The sequence below is a fragment of the Stenella coeruleoalba genome (assembly GCF_951394435.1).
Source record: "Stenella coeruleoalba genome assembly, chromosome: 12".
Lineage (NCBI taxonomy): Eukaryota > Metazoa > Chordata > Mammalia > Artiodactyla > Delphinidae > Stenella > Stenella coeruleoalba.
In genome coordinates this window covers 81,198,922-81,216,411 of record NC_137158.1, presented here as the reverse complement: position 1 = coordinate 81,216,411, position 17,490 = coordinate 81,198,922, and the positions used below count along the sequence as shown (strand labels likewise).

At 39.6% G+C, this 17,490-nt stretch overlaps 1 protein-coding gene and 1 pseudogene across 14 annotated transcripts in view; one reads left to right on the top strand and one right to left on the bottom strand.

The window, feature by feature from the left end:
• Nucleotides 1–17,490, bottom strand: part of SYNJ2 (synaptojanin 2) — a 113,592-nt gene that overhangs the window by 5,070 nt on the left and 91,032 nt on the right. For 8 of the 13 annotated variants that reach the window (XR_013830791.1, XR_013830792.1, XR_013830794.1 and 5 more), the window contains 4 exons: nt 16,501–16,609; nt 14,739–14,890; nt 9,014–13,183; nt 769–887 (listed from right to left, as the gene is read on the bottom strand). Coding sequence is in view for 4 of the 13 variants with exons in the window: in XM_079939355.1 (XP_079795481.1) it covers nt 12,458–13,183; nt 14,739–14,890; nt 16,501–16,609 (987 nt within the window). In the remaining 9 variants the exon portion in view is untranslated. Of the gene's footprint in view, nt 1–768; nt 888–8,766; nt 13,184–13,283; nt 14,357–14,738; nt 14,891–16,500; nt 16,610–17,490 lie in introns of those variants that run through there. The other 5 variants (XM_079939356.1, XM_079939354.1, XR_013830793.1 and 2 more) reach the window with 4 other exon arrangements.
• On the top strand, nt 1,411–1,982 carry LOC307195509 (small ribosomal subunit protein eS6-like; annotated as a pseudogene). Its single transcript has one exon. The product of its transcript is annotated as a small ribosomal subunit protein eS6-like (transcript).

Genomic DNA, 17,490 nt, shown 5'->3' with positions numbered 1-17,490 from the left:
CAAAACATAGAAAATATAAGAAAGAATCAATCAGAAATCACAGAGCTGAAGAATACTAACTGAAAAACGTAGTAGGGGGTTCAATGGCAGACCAGATCTTGGGGAAGAAAGGATCAGCAAACTCAAAAAGAGGGCAGTGGAATGCATCCAGAGGACCAAAAAAAAAGTGAAAAAGAATGAAGATAGCTTAAGGGACCTATGGGATACCATCAAGCAGACTTGATACTTGCATTATAGAGGTTCCAGAAGGAGAAGAGAGAAAAAAGGGTCAGAAAGCTTATTCAAAGAAATAAAGGGTAAAATGTTTCCTAAGCAGGAATCCCAAAGGGTTCCAAATAAGATGAATTCAAAGAGCCCCACAAACTTTGCTGTACACTGGAAACTAACACAACATTGTAAATCAACTATACTCCAATAAAAACTTTTAGAAAAACAAAAAAACAAAGCCCCAGGGAATTCCCTGGCAGTCCAGTGGTTAAGACTCTGTGCTTCCACTGCATGGGGCACAGGTTCGATCCCTGGTCAGGGAATTAAGATCCCACAAGCCGCATGGCCGGGCCAAAAAAAAAAAGAGCCCCACACTGAGACACATTATAATTAAACTGTCAAAACAAGGAGAGAATCTTAAAAGCAGCAAGAGAAAAACAACTTGTTATGTACAAGAGAACCCCATAAGACTACCAGCAGATATTTTGCAGAACTTTTGCAGGCCAGAGAGGAGTGACACAATATATTACAAGTGCTGATATATTACCAAGAATACTCTACCTGGCAAAGTTGTTCTTCAGAGTGGAAGAAGGGATGGAGTTTTTCAGACAAGCAAAAGCTGAAGGAGTTCATCACTACCAGACCAGACTTACAAGGAATGTTAAAGGGACTTCTTCATGCTGAAATGAAAGGACACTATTTAGTAACAGGAAAACATATGAAAGCATAAATCTCACTAGCAAATGTAAATACAGATGGTCTCCGACTCACAATGGTTCAACTTAATGATTTTTCGATTTTATGATGGTGCAAAGTGGTGTGCATTCGGTAGAAACCGTACTTCAAATTTTGATCTTTTCCTGGGCTACCAATATATGGTACGATACTCTCTTATCAGCCACATGATCACAAGGGTAAACAACTGATACACTTAAAACCGTTCTGTACCCATACAATCATTCTGTTTTTTACTTTCAGTATTCCATAAATTACATGAGATATTCAACACTTTATTATAACATAGGCTGTGTGTTAGATGATTTTGCCCAACTGTAGGCTAATGTAAGTGTTGTGAGCACATTTAAGGTAGGCTAGGCTAAGCTATGATTTTCAGCAGGTTACGTGTTTTAAATGCATTTTCAAATTACAATATTTTCAATTTACGATGGATTTATCAGGATGTAACCCCATCATACATTGACCCATGGCCATGTCGGCCTGCTACTAACTAAGAGGCATTTCTATTACAGATCAAGGAGGACTGGAGAAAGAAAGCACAGATATGTACAGGGTTGCACTGCAGTTGTCAATCTGAGTGTTCTCAATTTGGTCATCATAAAAAAATAGGGAGAAGGATATTCCTGGACTCATTAGTACTACTGTGCCTTGTCACCTGGGGCCCAAAAGAGTTGGTGGAATCCAGAAACTTTTCAGTCTCTCTAAAGAGGATAGCGTTTGCCCATATGTTGAGAGAAAGCCCTTAAACAAAGAAGGTGAGAAACCTGGGACCAAAGCACCCAAGATTCAGTGTCTTGTTACTCCACATGTTGTGCAACACACACATTGGTGTATTGCTCTGAAGAAACAGTGTACTAAGGAAAATAAGAAAGAGGCTGCAGGATATGCTATGCCTTTGGCCAAGAGAATGAAGGAAGCCAAAGCAAAACGCCAGGAACAGATTGCCAAGAGATGGAGGCTGATGTCTCTGAGAGTTTTGACCTCTAAGTCTTGAGTCCAGTCAAAAATGCAATGTTCTGAGAGTAATGAATAAATAAGAACAGACATCAGAAGAAAATTGTATGGAACCACAAAAGACCCTGAATAGCCATAGCAACTATGAAAAAGAAAAAGCTGGAGGCATCACTCTTCCTGATTTCAAACTACATTTCAAAGCTATAGTAAACAAAACACTATGGTTTGGCATCAAAACAGATAATAGATCAATGGAACAGAATATAGAGCACAGAAACAAACTCATGCACATATGGTCAATTAATTTATGACAAAGGAGCCAAGAATACACAGTGGGAAAAGGATGGGTGGGAAAACTGGACAGCCACATGCAAAAGAATAAAACTGGACAACTATGCTACACCACACATAAAAATCAACTAAAAATGGATTAAAGACTTGAACTTAAGACCTGAAACCATAAAACTCCTAGAAGGGAACAAAGGTAAGCCCCTTGACACCAGTCTTGGCAATGATTTTTTAGATTTGACCGTAAAAACAAAGGCAACAAAAACAAAAATAAACAAGTAGGACTACATCAAACTAAAAAGCTTCTGCACAGCAAAAGAAACCATCAACAAAATGAAAAGGCAACCTACAGAATGGGAGAAAATATTTGCAAATCTTATATTTGATAAGGGGTTAATATTTTAAAACTATAAAGAACTCATTCAACTCAATAGCAAAAATCAAACAATATGATTTAAAAATGGGCAGAGGAACTGAATATTTTTCCAAACAAGATATACAATGGCCAACAGGTACATGAAAAAGTGCTTAACATCACTAATCATCAGGGAAATGCAAATCAAAACCACAATGAGATACCCCAATACATCTGTTAGAATGGTAATCATCAAAAAGACAAAGGATATTAAGTGTTGGTAAGGATGTAGAGAAAAGGGAACACCAACACTGTTGGTGGGAATGTAAATTGTTGCAGCCACTATGGAAAACAGTATGGAAGTTCCTCAAAAAATTAAAAAAAGAACTACCATATGATTCAGCAATCCCACTTCTAGGTATATATCCAAAGGAAATGCGAACAGGATATTGAACAGATATCTGCACTCCCATGTTCATTGCTACATTATTCACAATAACCAAGGTATGGAACCTAAGTGTCCATCAATGGATGAAGGGATAAAGAAGGTGTAGTATATACATACAGTGGAATATTATTCAGCCATGAGAAAGAAGGAAGCCCTGCCATTTGCAACATGGTTGGACCTTGAGAGCATTGTGCTAAGTGAAATAAGCCAGACAGAGAAAGACAAATACTGCATAGTATCACTTACATGTGGAATCTGGGAAAAAAAAAAAAAAAAGTCAAACACATAGAAACAGAAAGAGTGGCTGCCAGGGCCTCGGTGAGGGGCAGGATGGGAAGTGGGGAGAGGTTCATAAAAGGGTACAAAAACTTTAAAGTTGAATAAGGTCTGAGGATCTAATGTAAAACATGGTGAAATGGTGGCTATTGTTGATAACACTATATTCTATTGTATAACTGAAATTAGCAGAGTATAAAACTTAAATGTTCTTATCAAAAAAAAAGAAAAAATGTGTGAGGTGATTGATGTGTTAGTTAACTAGATGGGAAGTATTCTTCCACAATATATACATATATCAAATCATCACAATGTACACTTTAAATATCTTACTTTTATATACATCAATGAAGCTAAATTTTTAAAATTTTAATTAAAAAAATTTAACACATTGATAGCTTCTAAGAATTGTATTCTGTTTATTCTCCCTCAAGTCCATTTCTCCTCTATTTCAGGTAATTCATTACATTTCACTCAAGCAGTACCTTTTTCAGTAGTTTTGACTTCTCCTCCCCACATATGATTAATTACCAAATGCTGTCCACTTTACTCCAAAGGTCCCAGAATGCTTTTCCATTTCTACTGCTCAGACTCCAGTTCAGATTTTCACATTTGGCCTGGACTGTAATACCCTCCTAATTGGTTCCTCATCCTAATGATAAAACAGAACTGTAATTCAGTGAACACATTTTGAGTACTTACACACCAAGTGTTGCTTTATAGAAGAATACAAGGCAGCTTTATTAGCCATATTTCAGAGATAGAAAAACCAAGCATTAAAAAAAAATTCATAAAACTGGCCCAAAGTCTCAAAGCTAGTGAGAGTTAAGGTTAAACCCAGTTTTATTTTAAAACCTATGCATGTGCATTGCAATACAGTCACAGAAAGTTTCACACATTAACTTTAAAAACTGACGAAAAGGGACTTCCCTGGTGGCACAGTGGTTAAGAATCCGCCTGCCAATGCAAGGGACACGGGTTTGAGCCCTGGTCTTGGAAGATCCCACATGCTGCGGAGCAACTAAGCCTGTGCGCCACAACTACTGAGCCTGTGCTCTAGAGTCTGCGAGCCACAGCTACTGAAGCCCGTGTGCCTAGAGCCTGTGCTCCGCCACAAGAGAAGCCACCGCAATGAGAAGCCCATGCACCACAACGAAGAATAGCCCCTGCTCGCTGCAACTAGAGAAAGCCCGCACGCAGCAACGAAGACCCAACACAGCCAAAAATAAATAAATAAATAAATTTATAAAAATAAAAAAATAAAAAAAAGAATACAAGGTTGAAATATCTTCAGAAATAAGAAAATATTCAGTGACTTAGATTTTAGAAAGTGCCAAAAATAGCTTCTCGAAAGAAGGCTGAAATTAGATTAGCTACAACCAAAGATAATTAGTGAACTGGAAGAGAGGTCAGAAAAATTTATCCAGAATGCAGCACAGAGAGACAAAAAAGATGGAAAATACAGAAGACTAAGGATATTGTCAAGTAAGATGATAACAAATTCTGTTTCATTTGAGTACCAAAAGGAGAAGAAAAAAGCATGTCCCAGAGGCAATATTTGAAGAGATAATGGTTAAAAAGTTTCCAGAACTGATGAAAGGCACAAATCCACAGATTCAAAAAGTTCAACTAATTCAAAGCAGAGCAAATAAAAATAAATTCACATCTATACAAAGCACAGTGAAACGGCAGAAAAGCCAACACAAGAGGAAAACCTTAAAAGTAGAGTAAAAAAAGTGTAAAGGAATAACAGTTAAGATTGCTACTGTTGAGAAGTCATCAGTCAATGGAAGCTAGAACACCACCTGCAGTATTGCCAAAAACCACTCCCACCCTAGAATAATACATTCAGTAAAAATAATAAGTCATTTAAAATATTAAAATAAAATAGATATTTTATATAAATTAAAACTGTACCACCAGCAGACCTTCATTAATGGAAATGTTAAGGGATGTACTTCAGGTAGAAGGTAAATGAATGATCTAGCCAGAGATGCTGAGATTCAAGAAATGTAGAGTGAAAAAAGAGGCAACTATTTGGATAAAATAAATGAACACTGATTGTATAAAACAATAATAATGTCTTGAGTAGGTGTTAAAATTTGTAAAATTAAAATATACAGTAACTACAGTTGGGATGGTATAAATGGAGTTAAAGTTTTCCAAAGTCATCACATTATTCAGGAGGAAGGTAAAAATAATGATGAAATTCTGAAAGTATAATGTTAATAATACATGTTGTAATTTCTAAAATAACCAATAAAAATGTAACCAACAAAAATAGGGTATAATGACTTCCAAATTAGGAGAGGACAAAAAGAGGAATGACAAAAATTCAAAAGAAGGCCTGAAAAGACGGGAAAAGAAACAAGAAACAGATAGTAAAAAGAGAAAGCGTAAGATTGGATGTTAAATTTAAGCCCAAATATAGCAATTATTACATTAAATGTAATGGACTAAATACCCTAGTTAGAAGATAAATATGCCAGGCTAGATAATAAAACAACACTCAGTTATATGCTGTTTATAAGAGACCATCTGAAGCATGAGGGCACCAAGAGGTTCAAAATAAAAACTACAGACACAGTTTACTTTCCTGGTGAACTCTACCAAAAATTTAAGGAGGAAATAATTTCAATGTTATCATATTCTTTCAGTTAATAGAAAAGAGTGTACTCCCCAACTCTTGAGGTTAGTGTAACTTTGATACCTAAACCATACAAAGTCAGCAGAAAAAAGAGAAAGTTACAGGCCAATCTCAATAATATAGTTGCAAAAATCCTAAACAAAAATATTGACAAACTAAGTGCAGCAATATTTTAAAAGGTAATCTGTCCAAGTTGGATTTATACCAAGAATGCAAGGTTGTTTAGCATTGGAGAATTGATCAGTGTAATTTGCCATATTAACAAACAAAAGGAGAAAAAAAATCAATCATTTCAGTACACGTAGAAAATGTCTTTGATAAAATTTAACCACCATTCATGAAAAAGATAAATTTAGTAATCCAGAAAGAGAACTTCCTTAATATAGTAAAGGGTGTCTAAAGAACAAAAAACGATAAGCATCATACTTAATGGCAAAAATAGTAACATTTTCCCTTAGAGAAGAAGAGTAACACAAGAACGCCTATTACCAATGTCTTTATTTAACGTTGTACTAAATGTCCTAGCCAGCTCTGTAAGGCGAGAAAAAGACATAAAAGTTACAAGGATGGGAAAGGAAGAAACAAAACTCATTATTTGCAGGTAACTGTCTACAAAGAAAATCCAAAGAATCCACATACACCATATTTTATCCATTTAAAGATACATTAAATACATTTAACATCTCTGTGGGTGGGCTACCTCTCACAATAGATGAGTCATAATTAAGTTGGAAGCCTTCTGGCTTAGTCTGTTCAGGCTGCTGTAACAAACCATCACAGACTGGGTGGCTTACAAACAACAAACATTTATTTCTCACAGTTCTGGAGGCTGGAGGTCCAACAAGACAGCAGCGTCGTCACGTTCTGGTGAGGGCCCTCCTCCTGTTTCACAGCTGGGACCTTCTCACTGTGTCCTCACATGGTGAAAGGGGTGAGGGATCTCATGGGGTCTCTTTTAATAGGAACACTAATCCCACTCGTTAGGGCTCTATCCTCATGACTTAGAACGTTCCAAAGGCTCCACCTCCTAATACTATCATCTTTAGGGGTTAAGTTTTCAGCATATGAGTTTTGGGAGGAAGCAAACATTCAGACCATAGCACTTTCTTAAGACCTATGTGGCAAAACAATCCAAAAAAAGAATGGATATATGTATAACTCATTCACTTTGCTATACAGCAGAAACTAACACAACATTGTAAAACAACTATACTCCAATAAAAATTTTAAAAAATAGCATGTAAATGTGTATCTCATAATTGATGGTATATTGAAATACAGTAAATTGTTAGATTTTTATGACAGTTTATATAAAAGCAAGGTTGTTTGATGCAGTCAATACACAAACTTTTATATTTAAGTATACTAGCAAAAAATAGCAAATGAATTTTAAAGTAAGAATTATTGTGAACTGTTAGATAAAACCATGGTATTAAGGTTATAAAAGAAAATGTTATTTAGAGATAAGAAAGTATTTAGGAGTCAAATATCATGATAGCAGAATTTTTTTAAAAATTTCAGCAAAGGAAAAAAATAAACCAAATATAGCAAAATGTTAAATTACTATTAAATCCTGGTGATGGATATATGAGAGTTCAAATTATTCACTCTGATTTCATGTATGTTTGAAAAATTTTATAAGTTAAAAACTTTGAGAAACATTAATGAAATACTTAAGTGGAGAAATATACCATGTTCTTAGATTGAAGGGTCAATACTGTAAAGATGTCCATTCTATTTCGTGAAGTCCTAGTAAAAAATTCCAACAGGTTTTAGTTTTTAAATAGGACTTGATTCCAAAATTTTTATATGAGAATGCTAAGGATCAAGAATAGAAGGGCTTGTTTTACCAGATATCTAAGAAATAATACAACATGATATTGACACAGAGATTGACAGGTAGACCAGTGGCACAAGAACAGAGAGCCCAGGAAGCAGTGTAATGGCAGTGTGAGCAGCTAAGGAAACCTCTCCCCCAGAGAAAGAGATCTATTAAACTAGTCAAGGGTAGCAAAGGCAATCATTCAGATGTCTAAAGATTGATCAAAAGACTTACAACAAATTGAGAAGCCTTTTATTCAACAAAATCTAAGTAAGGATTCTCAGTAAGAACAATGGGAGGCCACTGTATTAGAGTTAGAACTAGAGCCTGCACCCATCCCCTGACAGAGTGCCTTCCAGAAAGACCTGTTCCATTGGGGGACAGTGGAACGAACATGTTGTATGTCACACACCACACACTTTTTTACCCTACAACTAAAAAACATTTTTATTTTGTATTGATGAAATCACTAGAAAACTCAATCCTGCACTTGACCATGGAACAAACCTCAATAAATTTTAGAAAGCAGATGTTTATCTAGGCCATATTCTCAGGTCATAATCCAATAAAATTAGGAGGAAACAATTTTAAAATGCCAAACAAACTCTTAACTATCGGAAAATTGCACAGTCTCCCTTGAATCAAAGAGAAACTAAAAGCAAATTACAGTCTAGAGATTAATGAAAAAGACTATTTCATGCTAATATGTGTAGGGTGCAGTTAAAGTTACAATCAGGGGAAAATATATAACTTTAAATGTCTTTATTGTTAAGCAAGACTAAAAATAATGAAACCTGGTGCTAGCTTTAATTAAGAAATTAGGAAAATAACAAAACTAAACAAAAAGTAGAAAAGGATGCAAATTAAAGATAAGTTGAAGTTAATGAAAAATGTTTTAAAAACCGACATAACAAAATAAAAATAAACAATATAAAGGATATACAAATACCAATGCTGTTATTTGAAAATGTCAATAAAAACTGGGTAACACCTAGAGAAACCCAATTAAGAAAGAGAGAGCAATGGTTTGTTATTTAATAAATGGTATAGTATAACTATCACTGAGGAGGATGTTGGACCGCCCTCTGGACTCTGACCCTCCGTGACAGGCTGCATCCCCTGTACGGACACCATTCCTCTGAAATTCTTTCCCATCGGCTCATTCTTTCCATGTACATAAATCCACTTTGCTACATGTCATATTCTTAATCCTCTTCTCTCAAATCTCCCCTGGCCCTCTGTTCACAAGTAATCACTCTCTCATTTGTACTCTCCTACCTCATCGAGATAGAGCTGATTATATAACTGCAAACAGTTTGCCCTGTATGAGAATGAGTTTCAATCCATGACCTTGGGAAAGGAAGGTACCGTAACCAGCCCTTTCCTTCTTCTCCATCCAAGTCCCAGGCACTCAGATTAAATGAATTCAATATAGTCCTTACTGGTCAGGAAGGACTGGGCATCTTTATGATGTGGAGACTGTCAGTATATTCTTATTCCTGAAAGGCATCAGAGAACATTTATGACCTAAATTTTGTCTATTAATTAGCTAAGAACAAACCTAGACAGAACTGGAAGATTGTTTACTCCTTTCTTCAGTCTTCTATGAAGTAATGTACTCAAGCCACCCCAGCAATCTAAGTTTGCTATAAGATCCTATAGAAAATGAATCCCAGCATCTCTCAACATTATAGCATAAAGTTATTATATATGTTATGGCTGTGGTCCCTGCTAGCAGCCTTCAACTCATAAATTCTGAACCAAATTATTACTTTTATGTTGCTTCAACTTAATTGGATGGTTGAAAAAAGAAACAAAACCAAAAACTCAGAGGAATAACTAGTAATCGCATTTCATCCAGAATAAAAGGCTAGCCAAGGAAGATATCCCAAGGTTCTCTTCATATCTGAAAAGAAATAAGCCACATTAAAAAAAAAAAGATAAAACATTTAATGTTTTTTTTTACAATTTCAGTACAAATTATCACTTCAAATAAACATAAGGGTTTTTATTCATTGCTAGTCATCCAGTAAGATCCAATAAGTAATTTCTGCAGTCCTTTCTAATAGAATTACTTCATTATAAAGCAAATGTTTTAATACATTACCTTGCTTATACACGGGTCAGGAGAATTTTAAGTGTCGTGAACTTCAACACCTTTAAACTTTTACAGGACTTTCTTGGGCAGATGTCCTTGTTTCAATAATTTACTGGAACAAATATTTTTAAATTGGCAAGAAGTCCAGGAAGATTATACTGTAAAAAGAGAATCTAATTGGGGTCAGGGAGACAATGCCGAATTGTAAAGTCTGTGCCTAAAATACTGTGGTGAACTGTAACACCTTACACAACAGTAATGAAATAAACTGCAAGGTCACAATAAAAAGGCTGGTGTGGGAACATCAGAGAAAGATTAAAAATAAAAACCACGGAATGAAATCCCCAGGATAGCAGCTGCTCATTGTCGAGATTATTCAACCAAGTCTACTGCTAACCTAGGAAAGATACCCACTGTTAAGCACTGATTTAAAAAAATAAGGCAATTCCAATTGTCTTTTTTTTTTTAAAAAAAGTGAATGTTAGTACAAGAACCTTACATATTATCAACTCAAAATCCAGTCTCTGTTATTCATTAAACCTCAACAGCCGTGAGCAAATAATATTCATTTCTTAATGTTAAACTACTTGTAATTTTTCCTGTGACCTGCCTCAATACAGTTCTGTGTGTTAATACTTACTGTCAGATTCTTAAGAACTATTTGTGTGATGAACAGCTATCTTAAGTGAAATTCTGTTCTGTGTACCATTTATTGGCTATTCGCTATCTAGAACAAAGAAGAAACCTGAAAATTAAGCACTGGAAGCAACTTTTGTGGTGCTTACTTTCCCCCTGCTTTTCTGACTCACTGTTACATAGATATGCCTTCAAATTCACCTCCTTTTTAGTAGGAAAAGAGGTTATGGAGAAAAGAGTGTTTAAATTAAGAAATCTTTGATTCCATTCCCAACTATGCCCTTTAGAAGTGACGCGAATCCTGGTAAATGATTTACCTTTCCAGAGCCTCTTACCCATCTTGCTTCCTTTCTCCTCCTAACGCTTTCAAGGATCACGCTGTTTACTTCTTGCATTTCTCAGAGAGGTAAAAATGATATAAAGCATGTAAGTGCTAGAGAAGGTGTCCTAATCAGCTAAGGCTAAAAACACCATCTTTTACTACTGGTTAACTACTCGTATTATCTATTTATCTCTATGGGTCACTAATATCTTTTTCTTTTATTAGTTTTCAGATGAAGTGAGATACAGTTTTGTTTTTGTATAACCTGTAATGTATCTTGATAGTGGCAATGAGAGTTAATTCTGAAATCCCAGAGGTCTGATCAGTAAAAGGAGCCTGCCATCCTAACCATTAGCTTTGAGTACAGGAGTTCGCTGGTCACATTAGGGATAACACAGAACCATTGCTGTATGATTCTATGACATGAAAGACTCCTAAACATAGTAAGTGGCACACTGAGATTTTGCCAGTAAATTTCTTATCAGCAAAATTATGATATCTGCTCCAAATGAGTTCTAGGCCTTATAACATTCTTTTAAAAATGTAAAGCAGTATGGTGATGTCTTTTTTAAAGACTGAATAGGTAAGAAGTGGTGTTGGAAATGTACAGGAAAACAAAACCTAATAAAAATGTAGATAAGCTAACTCAGAATAGCCTGAGGTTTCTTATATATGGGGACGTGTGGTAACTTTCCTTCCTGAAGCCACAGCTAGGTAGACCAGACTAAAACAGATATTCTTCAAATTATAATAATGAAAATCAGTACTTGTATGTACCAGTATGAGTTTTCACATTTTATGCTTTTTCTGAATATGGAATATAAGGAGAAAAAGAAAGCCATGAGGTTTTATTTAATAGGGAACAGACAGTGTGTAAAAACTGGTAGCACACCAGAGCTCAGGACTGTAGCAATTTACGGGACACGCAAAGTCTGAGACATGGTACAGGAGACTTAGGCAGTTGGAGCTCAGGTGAAGCTAATGGTATATGCTCCGGAACCAAAGCAGGGAATGACACCATCTCCCCCAGGACGCACACATAATCACGGCTAATATACACGTACATAAATAAACACAAGGGCTCCCAGGAATGTACAGTCTAATCTTTTGGTTGACCTATTTGCTGCTTCCTACTCTGATATCTTTTTTAACCTGGTGTCAGCGGCCAGGTACAGCTCTTAGTGGTCCCAACCACCTTTTAGTGGAATCCTTACATTATGCATCAACCTTCAGGTGGGTCACCAAAAAGTTATTCCAAGTCTGTAAAATACAAACAATATTTAAAAACAAACTCACCACATACAAACATAACTTGAACAACCGTTTAAAATTCAATGGGAGGGAACCTCTTGAGCATTATCGGCTAGATTCTCTTTCCTAAAATCCGTATACTGAATCCACCCGGAGGTTTCTCACACCCTGAGAGGAAACTTAACGTGCACAAGTCTGGAATAAAACATATTTTGGTGACTGAATAATAATCTTACTGAATAAGAGACGCAATTTTTGTAAACTACACAAGAGTATCAATGTTTTTTCAGTGTGCCTTTAACTAGATGTCTCTTTCGTCTGGAGAGTTGAGACCAATGGGCTTTCCCCTGTTAAGGTGAGGCCGCGGGGAGAAGGCACACATCCTGTGGGAGAGCTGCTGTCGGGAGTTTCCCAGTCATGATTTCGCCAGTGGGTCAAACACCTGCAGCACCGTCCTCTTGTCCTTGTCACTGGTTGTCACCCAGTGACCGAAGTCTTTTTCTCTGTGCTCCCGTGGCGGCTCCTGGGCAGGTGAGGCACTGACTTGCTGGGGGGCTGCGTGTGCTCTTCCGAGGTTCCTGTTCCCCGAATCCAGGGGGTCAGGGCTCTTGGGAAGCCAGGAGTTATTCAACAGGTTACGGTGGTGGAGAAGGCTCCAGAAGGGGTCCTGATAATCACCGAGGAGGGGCGTGGCCTCCGACTTCGTGTCCTTGGTGCCATCAGCCTCAGGGCTTGCAAGTGATGAAGGGCCAAGGAAAGCCGGCTGGGGGAAGAGCGCGCCCCCAGCAGGCAGGGGTGCGGGCGGACAGTCGCTGCTGGGGCTGCTGCAGGGGCGCCCCTGGAGAAGCTGGCAGTTGCTCTGCAGCACCTGCAGGTGCAAGGCCGCCGGCGCCGACTTCTTCCTCCGCGGGGGCACCTGGGGCACGAGGGGCGGGGCCTCCGGAGGGGGCGGGGCGGCCGCGGTCGGGGCCTCATCTGGCGCTGGCTTCCCGGAGGCAGCGGCACCTTTCCCGGGCTGAAGTGTTCTCGGTTTGGGAACGGGAGGGACTGTTGCTAGAGGAGGGGTGTCAAGGTTCGTCTCCGGGGGCCCGATTGTAAAATGGACAGCTTGATGCCCAAACTGTTCTTCTGGTGACGCGGGCTAAGAAAAGGCACGACAAAGAGCGTCAATAAGCAGCCCGCCCCCGGGAGCTGGGAATCAGAGCACACAGACGCTGTCCACAGGCGAACGGAGGAGGGGACAAGCGGACATTCTAGCAAATTCGGGATTTGAGAATGTCTGGGATGCGCGAGTGTGACCAGGCAGGAAGGAGCATGGGAGAAACACACGTATCAAGGAGGACCAGCAGGTCCGATGAAATATGAGTGGGAGCTTTCAAACCAGGGCCACCGTGAACAATCTGAAACAAGTTTCTGTTACCTAGGAAACGGGGTGATGCTCTTCCTTTATTAACAGCGAACCTCTGAAAACTTTTCTTCGAGGCCGCAGCTTTGATAATTCAGTCTGTGCCACACTAAGATGAAGTAGCTTCTGTCACAGCATTAAGCTAACAGAAGGACTCATGGGTACACTTGCTCCTTGGATCTTTGATATTTAAATATAGAAGAATGGAAAATTTCATACAGGAACTTCACTTCCTTGGTTCTGATTCAAAAGAATCACAAAGAAAACAACCGCACGAGGCCAGAGGAAGCTTTTGTACACACACGGCTGTCGGTAGCTTAAGCATCCGCATTTCAGTATTTCCGCTGGTTCTTTAGAAAACTAGCTGCAGAAACAACCCTTTCTCCGACGGCCCTTAACTGCAGCTCCTGGGCAGTGGGTGGGGAAACTGAATCCGTTTCTACCCCTGGCTTTGAAGACAAAGCGAGAATAGAGAAGAGGAGGAAAGAGGTGTGTTGTGTAAGGAGGCGTGGAAAATAGGCAGATGCATGTGCAGACGTGGGACAGCGAGCAACCCAGAAAACACAGAGCAGGCTCTGTAAGAACCACACGCCCAAACCACGCTCATGCTTTGTACAGGTGGAAAAGCAGCCATTCTGTAATGACCAGCCGAGGGATTACCGGGTGTCCGTGACTAGCACACTGAGCTCACACGGAAGATCCAGATGCCTCTAGAGGTGCCAGTCTTTGGGCTGCTACTGTCCTGACAAACTCATGTCTTTGAAGCAGCAAGCAAGGCTGAGAAGCTTGAGAGCGAGAGCAAAAAACAATCTGCAAGAAAAGTGGCAAGAAAAGCTGTCGAGCCTCCAGGGTCCGGGGCCGCACAAGCGCTTGTCAACATGGCCAATCCAGGAACCGGTGATTGTTTTTCTAATGCAAATAAAAGTCTGTACAAGTCAAACCGTGGGCATAGGACACAGACCACACACAAATGGGAATCACTGGGACACCTGGAATAAAGCACCCCACGGTGGTTCGGTTTGCGAACTGAAATGGAACATTTGGGCGGCGTGATACCGCCAAGCTCTTCCTGTCTTGGTGAGAAATTCCCAATGTTTCTGCTCAGCTTGAGCCAAGAAGCAGCAGGAATGCGAAGAAGAAAGCGACTGCTGGGCATTTTCCTCAAGGATGGGGCTGTGTCTGGGACTCGTGAACATGTGTAAAGAGGCCAGACCCATCGGAGACGGAATTCTTATCTAACAAGACATTTGAGCAACCCAGGAGCAACAGGCTTGTGCAACCAGGTTCTTACCTTTCCTGTCCTCCTCAAGGTTGGCTTCTTGATGGCAGGAACTCTGGGTGCGGGCCGACGGGGCAGGAGTGGGGCCACCCCCGCTGTGGGCTCTGGTTTGGAAGATCCCTGGTCCGTCAAGGCTGTGGCATTTAGGGCTTCTCCTGGGGCACCTGAAACATACAATTGCACGGCTAAAGTATAAAGGACAAGGCATCGAATTATCCTTATTTTAAGGATAATTTACTAATGCAATGTATTTCTTTGCTATCTAAAAATAAATCTTTCAAGGTTGTCAGGACCAACCAGCTAGGTTTGGCCCCCAGCTTCTCATTCCCACCTTCTCAACAGGGATGGTGATGTAGGGTCTGTGGAGGGGAGGAGCAGTGAGGCCCTGAAATCACGTGCAAAGTTTAACGTGTCCCTGTGTTTCTCAGGGTAGATGATGCAAAACTCAAAATCTCAGCAGGGCCCATGACCACGAAAATGTTAAGCTGGGACCCTGGGTAGATTTCAAACCTCAAACCTCTGCATCTATAGACTTTAAAACAAAAAACAAAAAACCTTTACTACAATATAATTCACATACCATAAAATCTACGCTTTTTAAGGATATATTTGGTGGTTATTAGTGTAGTCACAAAGTTGTACAACTATCACCACTATCTAATCAGCGGAATATCTTCCATCACCCCAGAAAGAAACCCCGCACATTCCCATAGCAGTCACTCCCCACACCCTCCTCTCTCCAGCCTCTGGAAACCACTATAACTTTCTCTCTGTCTAGACTTGACTACTCTGGACACTGAACATAAATGGAATCACACAATACGTGGCCTTTTGTGTTTGGTTTCTTTCACTTAGCACACTATTTTCATGACTCACCCATGATACAGCATGTGTTAGTACTTCATTCTTTTAATGGCTGAATAATATTCCATGGTATGGACAGACCCCATTTTATCCATGCATCAGTTGATGGACACTTGGGTTGTTACACCCATACAATTTGAGTTATTGTTTTTAATAAAAAAGAAACCACGGTGTTATCCTACAACAGTGTTTCTCAGTCTCTTAATCCATGCCCTCCTTAAATGTTGTTTGGGAATTCCAAATAAACTAAATACCTGCGCTATAAGCAAATCAGGCAACTGTAACTGCACCTGGCTTTTCAGAGGGCATAATTTTCCCTCTGCAAAAGAGATTCTAGTATAAAATCGCAACAAAAAACCAAAATATGTTAATAACCAGTGATTTTGAATGCACAGAGGAGATTCCAAGTTAAAACATGGTTAACATGGGTTAGGTGAAGTAACAGCAACAAAAAATTAATAGGCAGTACGGCAGAGAAGAGGTCCCTGCCTGACAGTGTCCCTGCCTGAGAGAATCTACAATTGCTGGCGATTTCAACGTTTTGCCTGAAAGAGGACGCCTACCTACCTATCTCTATTTACAGAGCCAGCAGAATGAGTTAGTGCCCGGGGCACCAACCTCTTCTAAAACTCGTTTTTGTTTATTTCAGTCTCTCCTTGTTTATTTCAGTCTCTCCCTTAAGTGCTGCCTAATAATCTTGGGGTTATTTTTACATACTTACTGAATTTTAAATATATAGTTTTAAATGGACAATAAGTCTTAGTAGCTGAATTTTATAAAATGTTGCTCAAGGGTACTTTCATTGAATACTGCCTCCAGAAAAAAGAGTGTTTTTCTCTTCTAGGCCCCTTTTAGTAGGAAGATGAATAGAAAAGCAGAATTGGCAGGAGAGCCCCAGGGGAACACCCACCTCCTCTGGCTTCCAGGAGACATCGGATTGCTGCTTCCGCCTCCTGAGCGTTAGTAGTTTTGATCTGCTTGACGTTATAAGGCTTACTTATCCCAGTCCTAGCTTTGGGCTTGAGGACAAAATCAAGAAAAAAAGCGTATTAGCACAGGTAGGAAACAGCCTCACCTGGTGAGTTCTCTTGCCTACCCATCTGTACAGGAGCGTGAAGTTGACAGAGCTCCTTCAGACGGTGATTAAAACACAACTTCAACCCAAACAGCATCCCTCAAGCCTCTTCCCCCCGCCCAGCACTCACATATCAAGCGTGGGGGGAACACAATAAAGTTTAGACGACCCTCGTCTCCTAAACTGGACGATTCCAGGATTTTGCAACGTGAACAAACCATCCTCTATCTTTATTTCAATAATCAGGTAAAAGCCAGAAAACAGTCAGAAGCTACTCCTTCCATGGTCCAGCAAAGTCATTAAAACACTTTTCCAGATGTTTTCTCAAAAGTGCTCTCTCTATGATTCTTCGCTTTTCTGCCGCCTCTTAACTGTGACCTCTAGGTCGCCTTTGAGAACCTGCTTTCATTACTACAAACCACTGAGGTGGAGTCAACCGCCTACTCCTGCAGTGACCGTGACCATAGGCTGGCCCAGCTCTACACACTCTCCTGGGACACGTTAGCTTCCACCCAGCCCCCTGCTGCACCTCCCCCCTCCCTCACCTCTAGTCCATTGACCACCTACCGTCTTCTTTAGGTCTCACAGCCATCCAGAACCCTACACGACTGTTATGATTAGTAATGTCCCTACTGCATTATTTAGGCCCCATTAGATCTCTTTTTAGCCTCTTCTCTCAAGACAACTGATCTGAACTTCTCTTATTTCCCCTTCTGTCAGCCCCTGCTCTATACACCAAGGTCATAGGCAAGCATCGGAGGGGAGAGAAGCAGGTGGGTCTGGAAACCAACAGTCCCTCCCTGAAGGGGCACTTGGGAGTTTTCA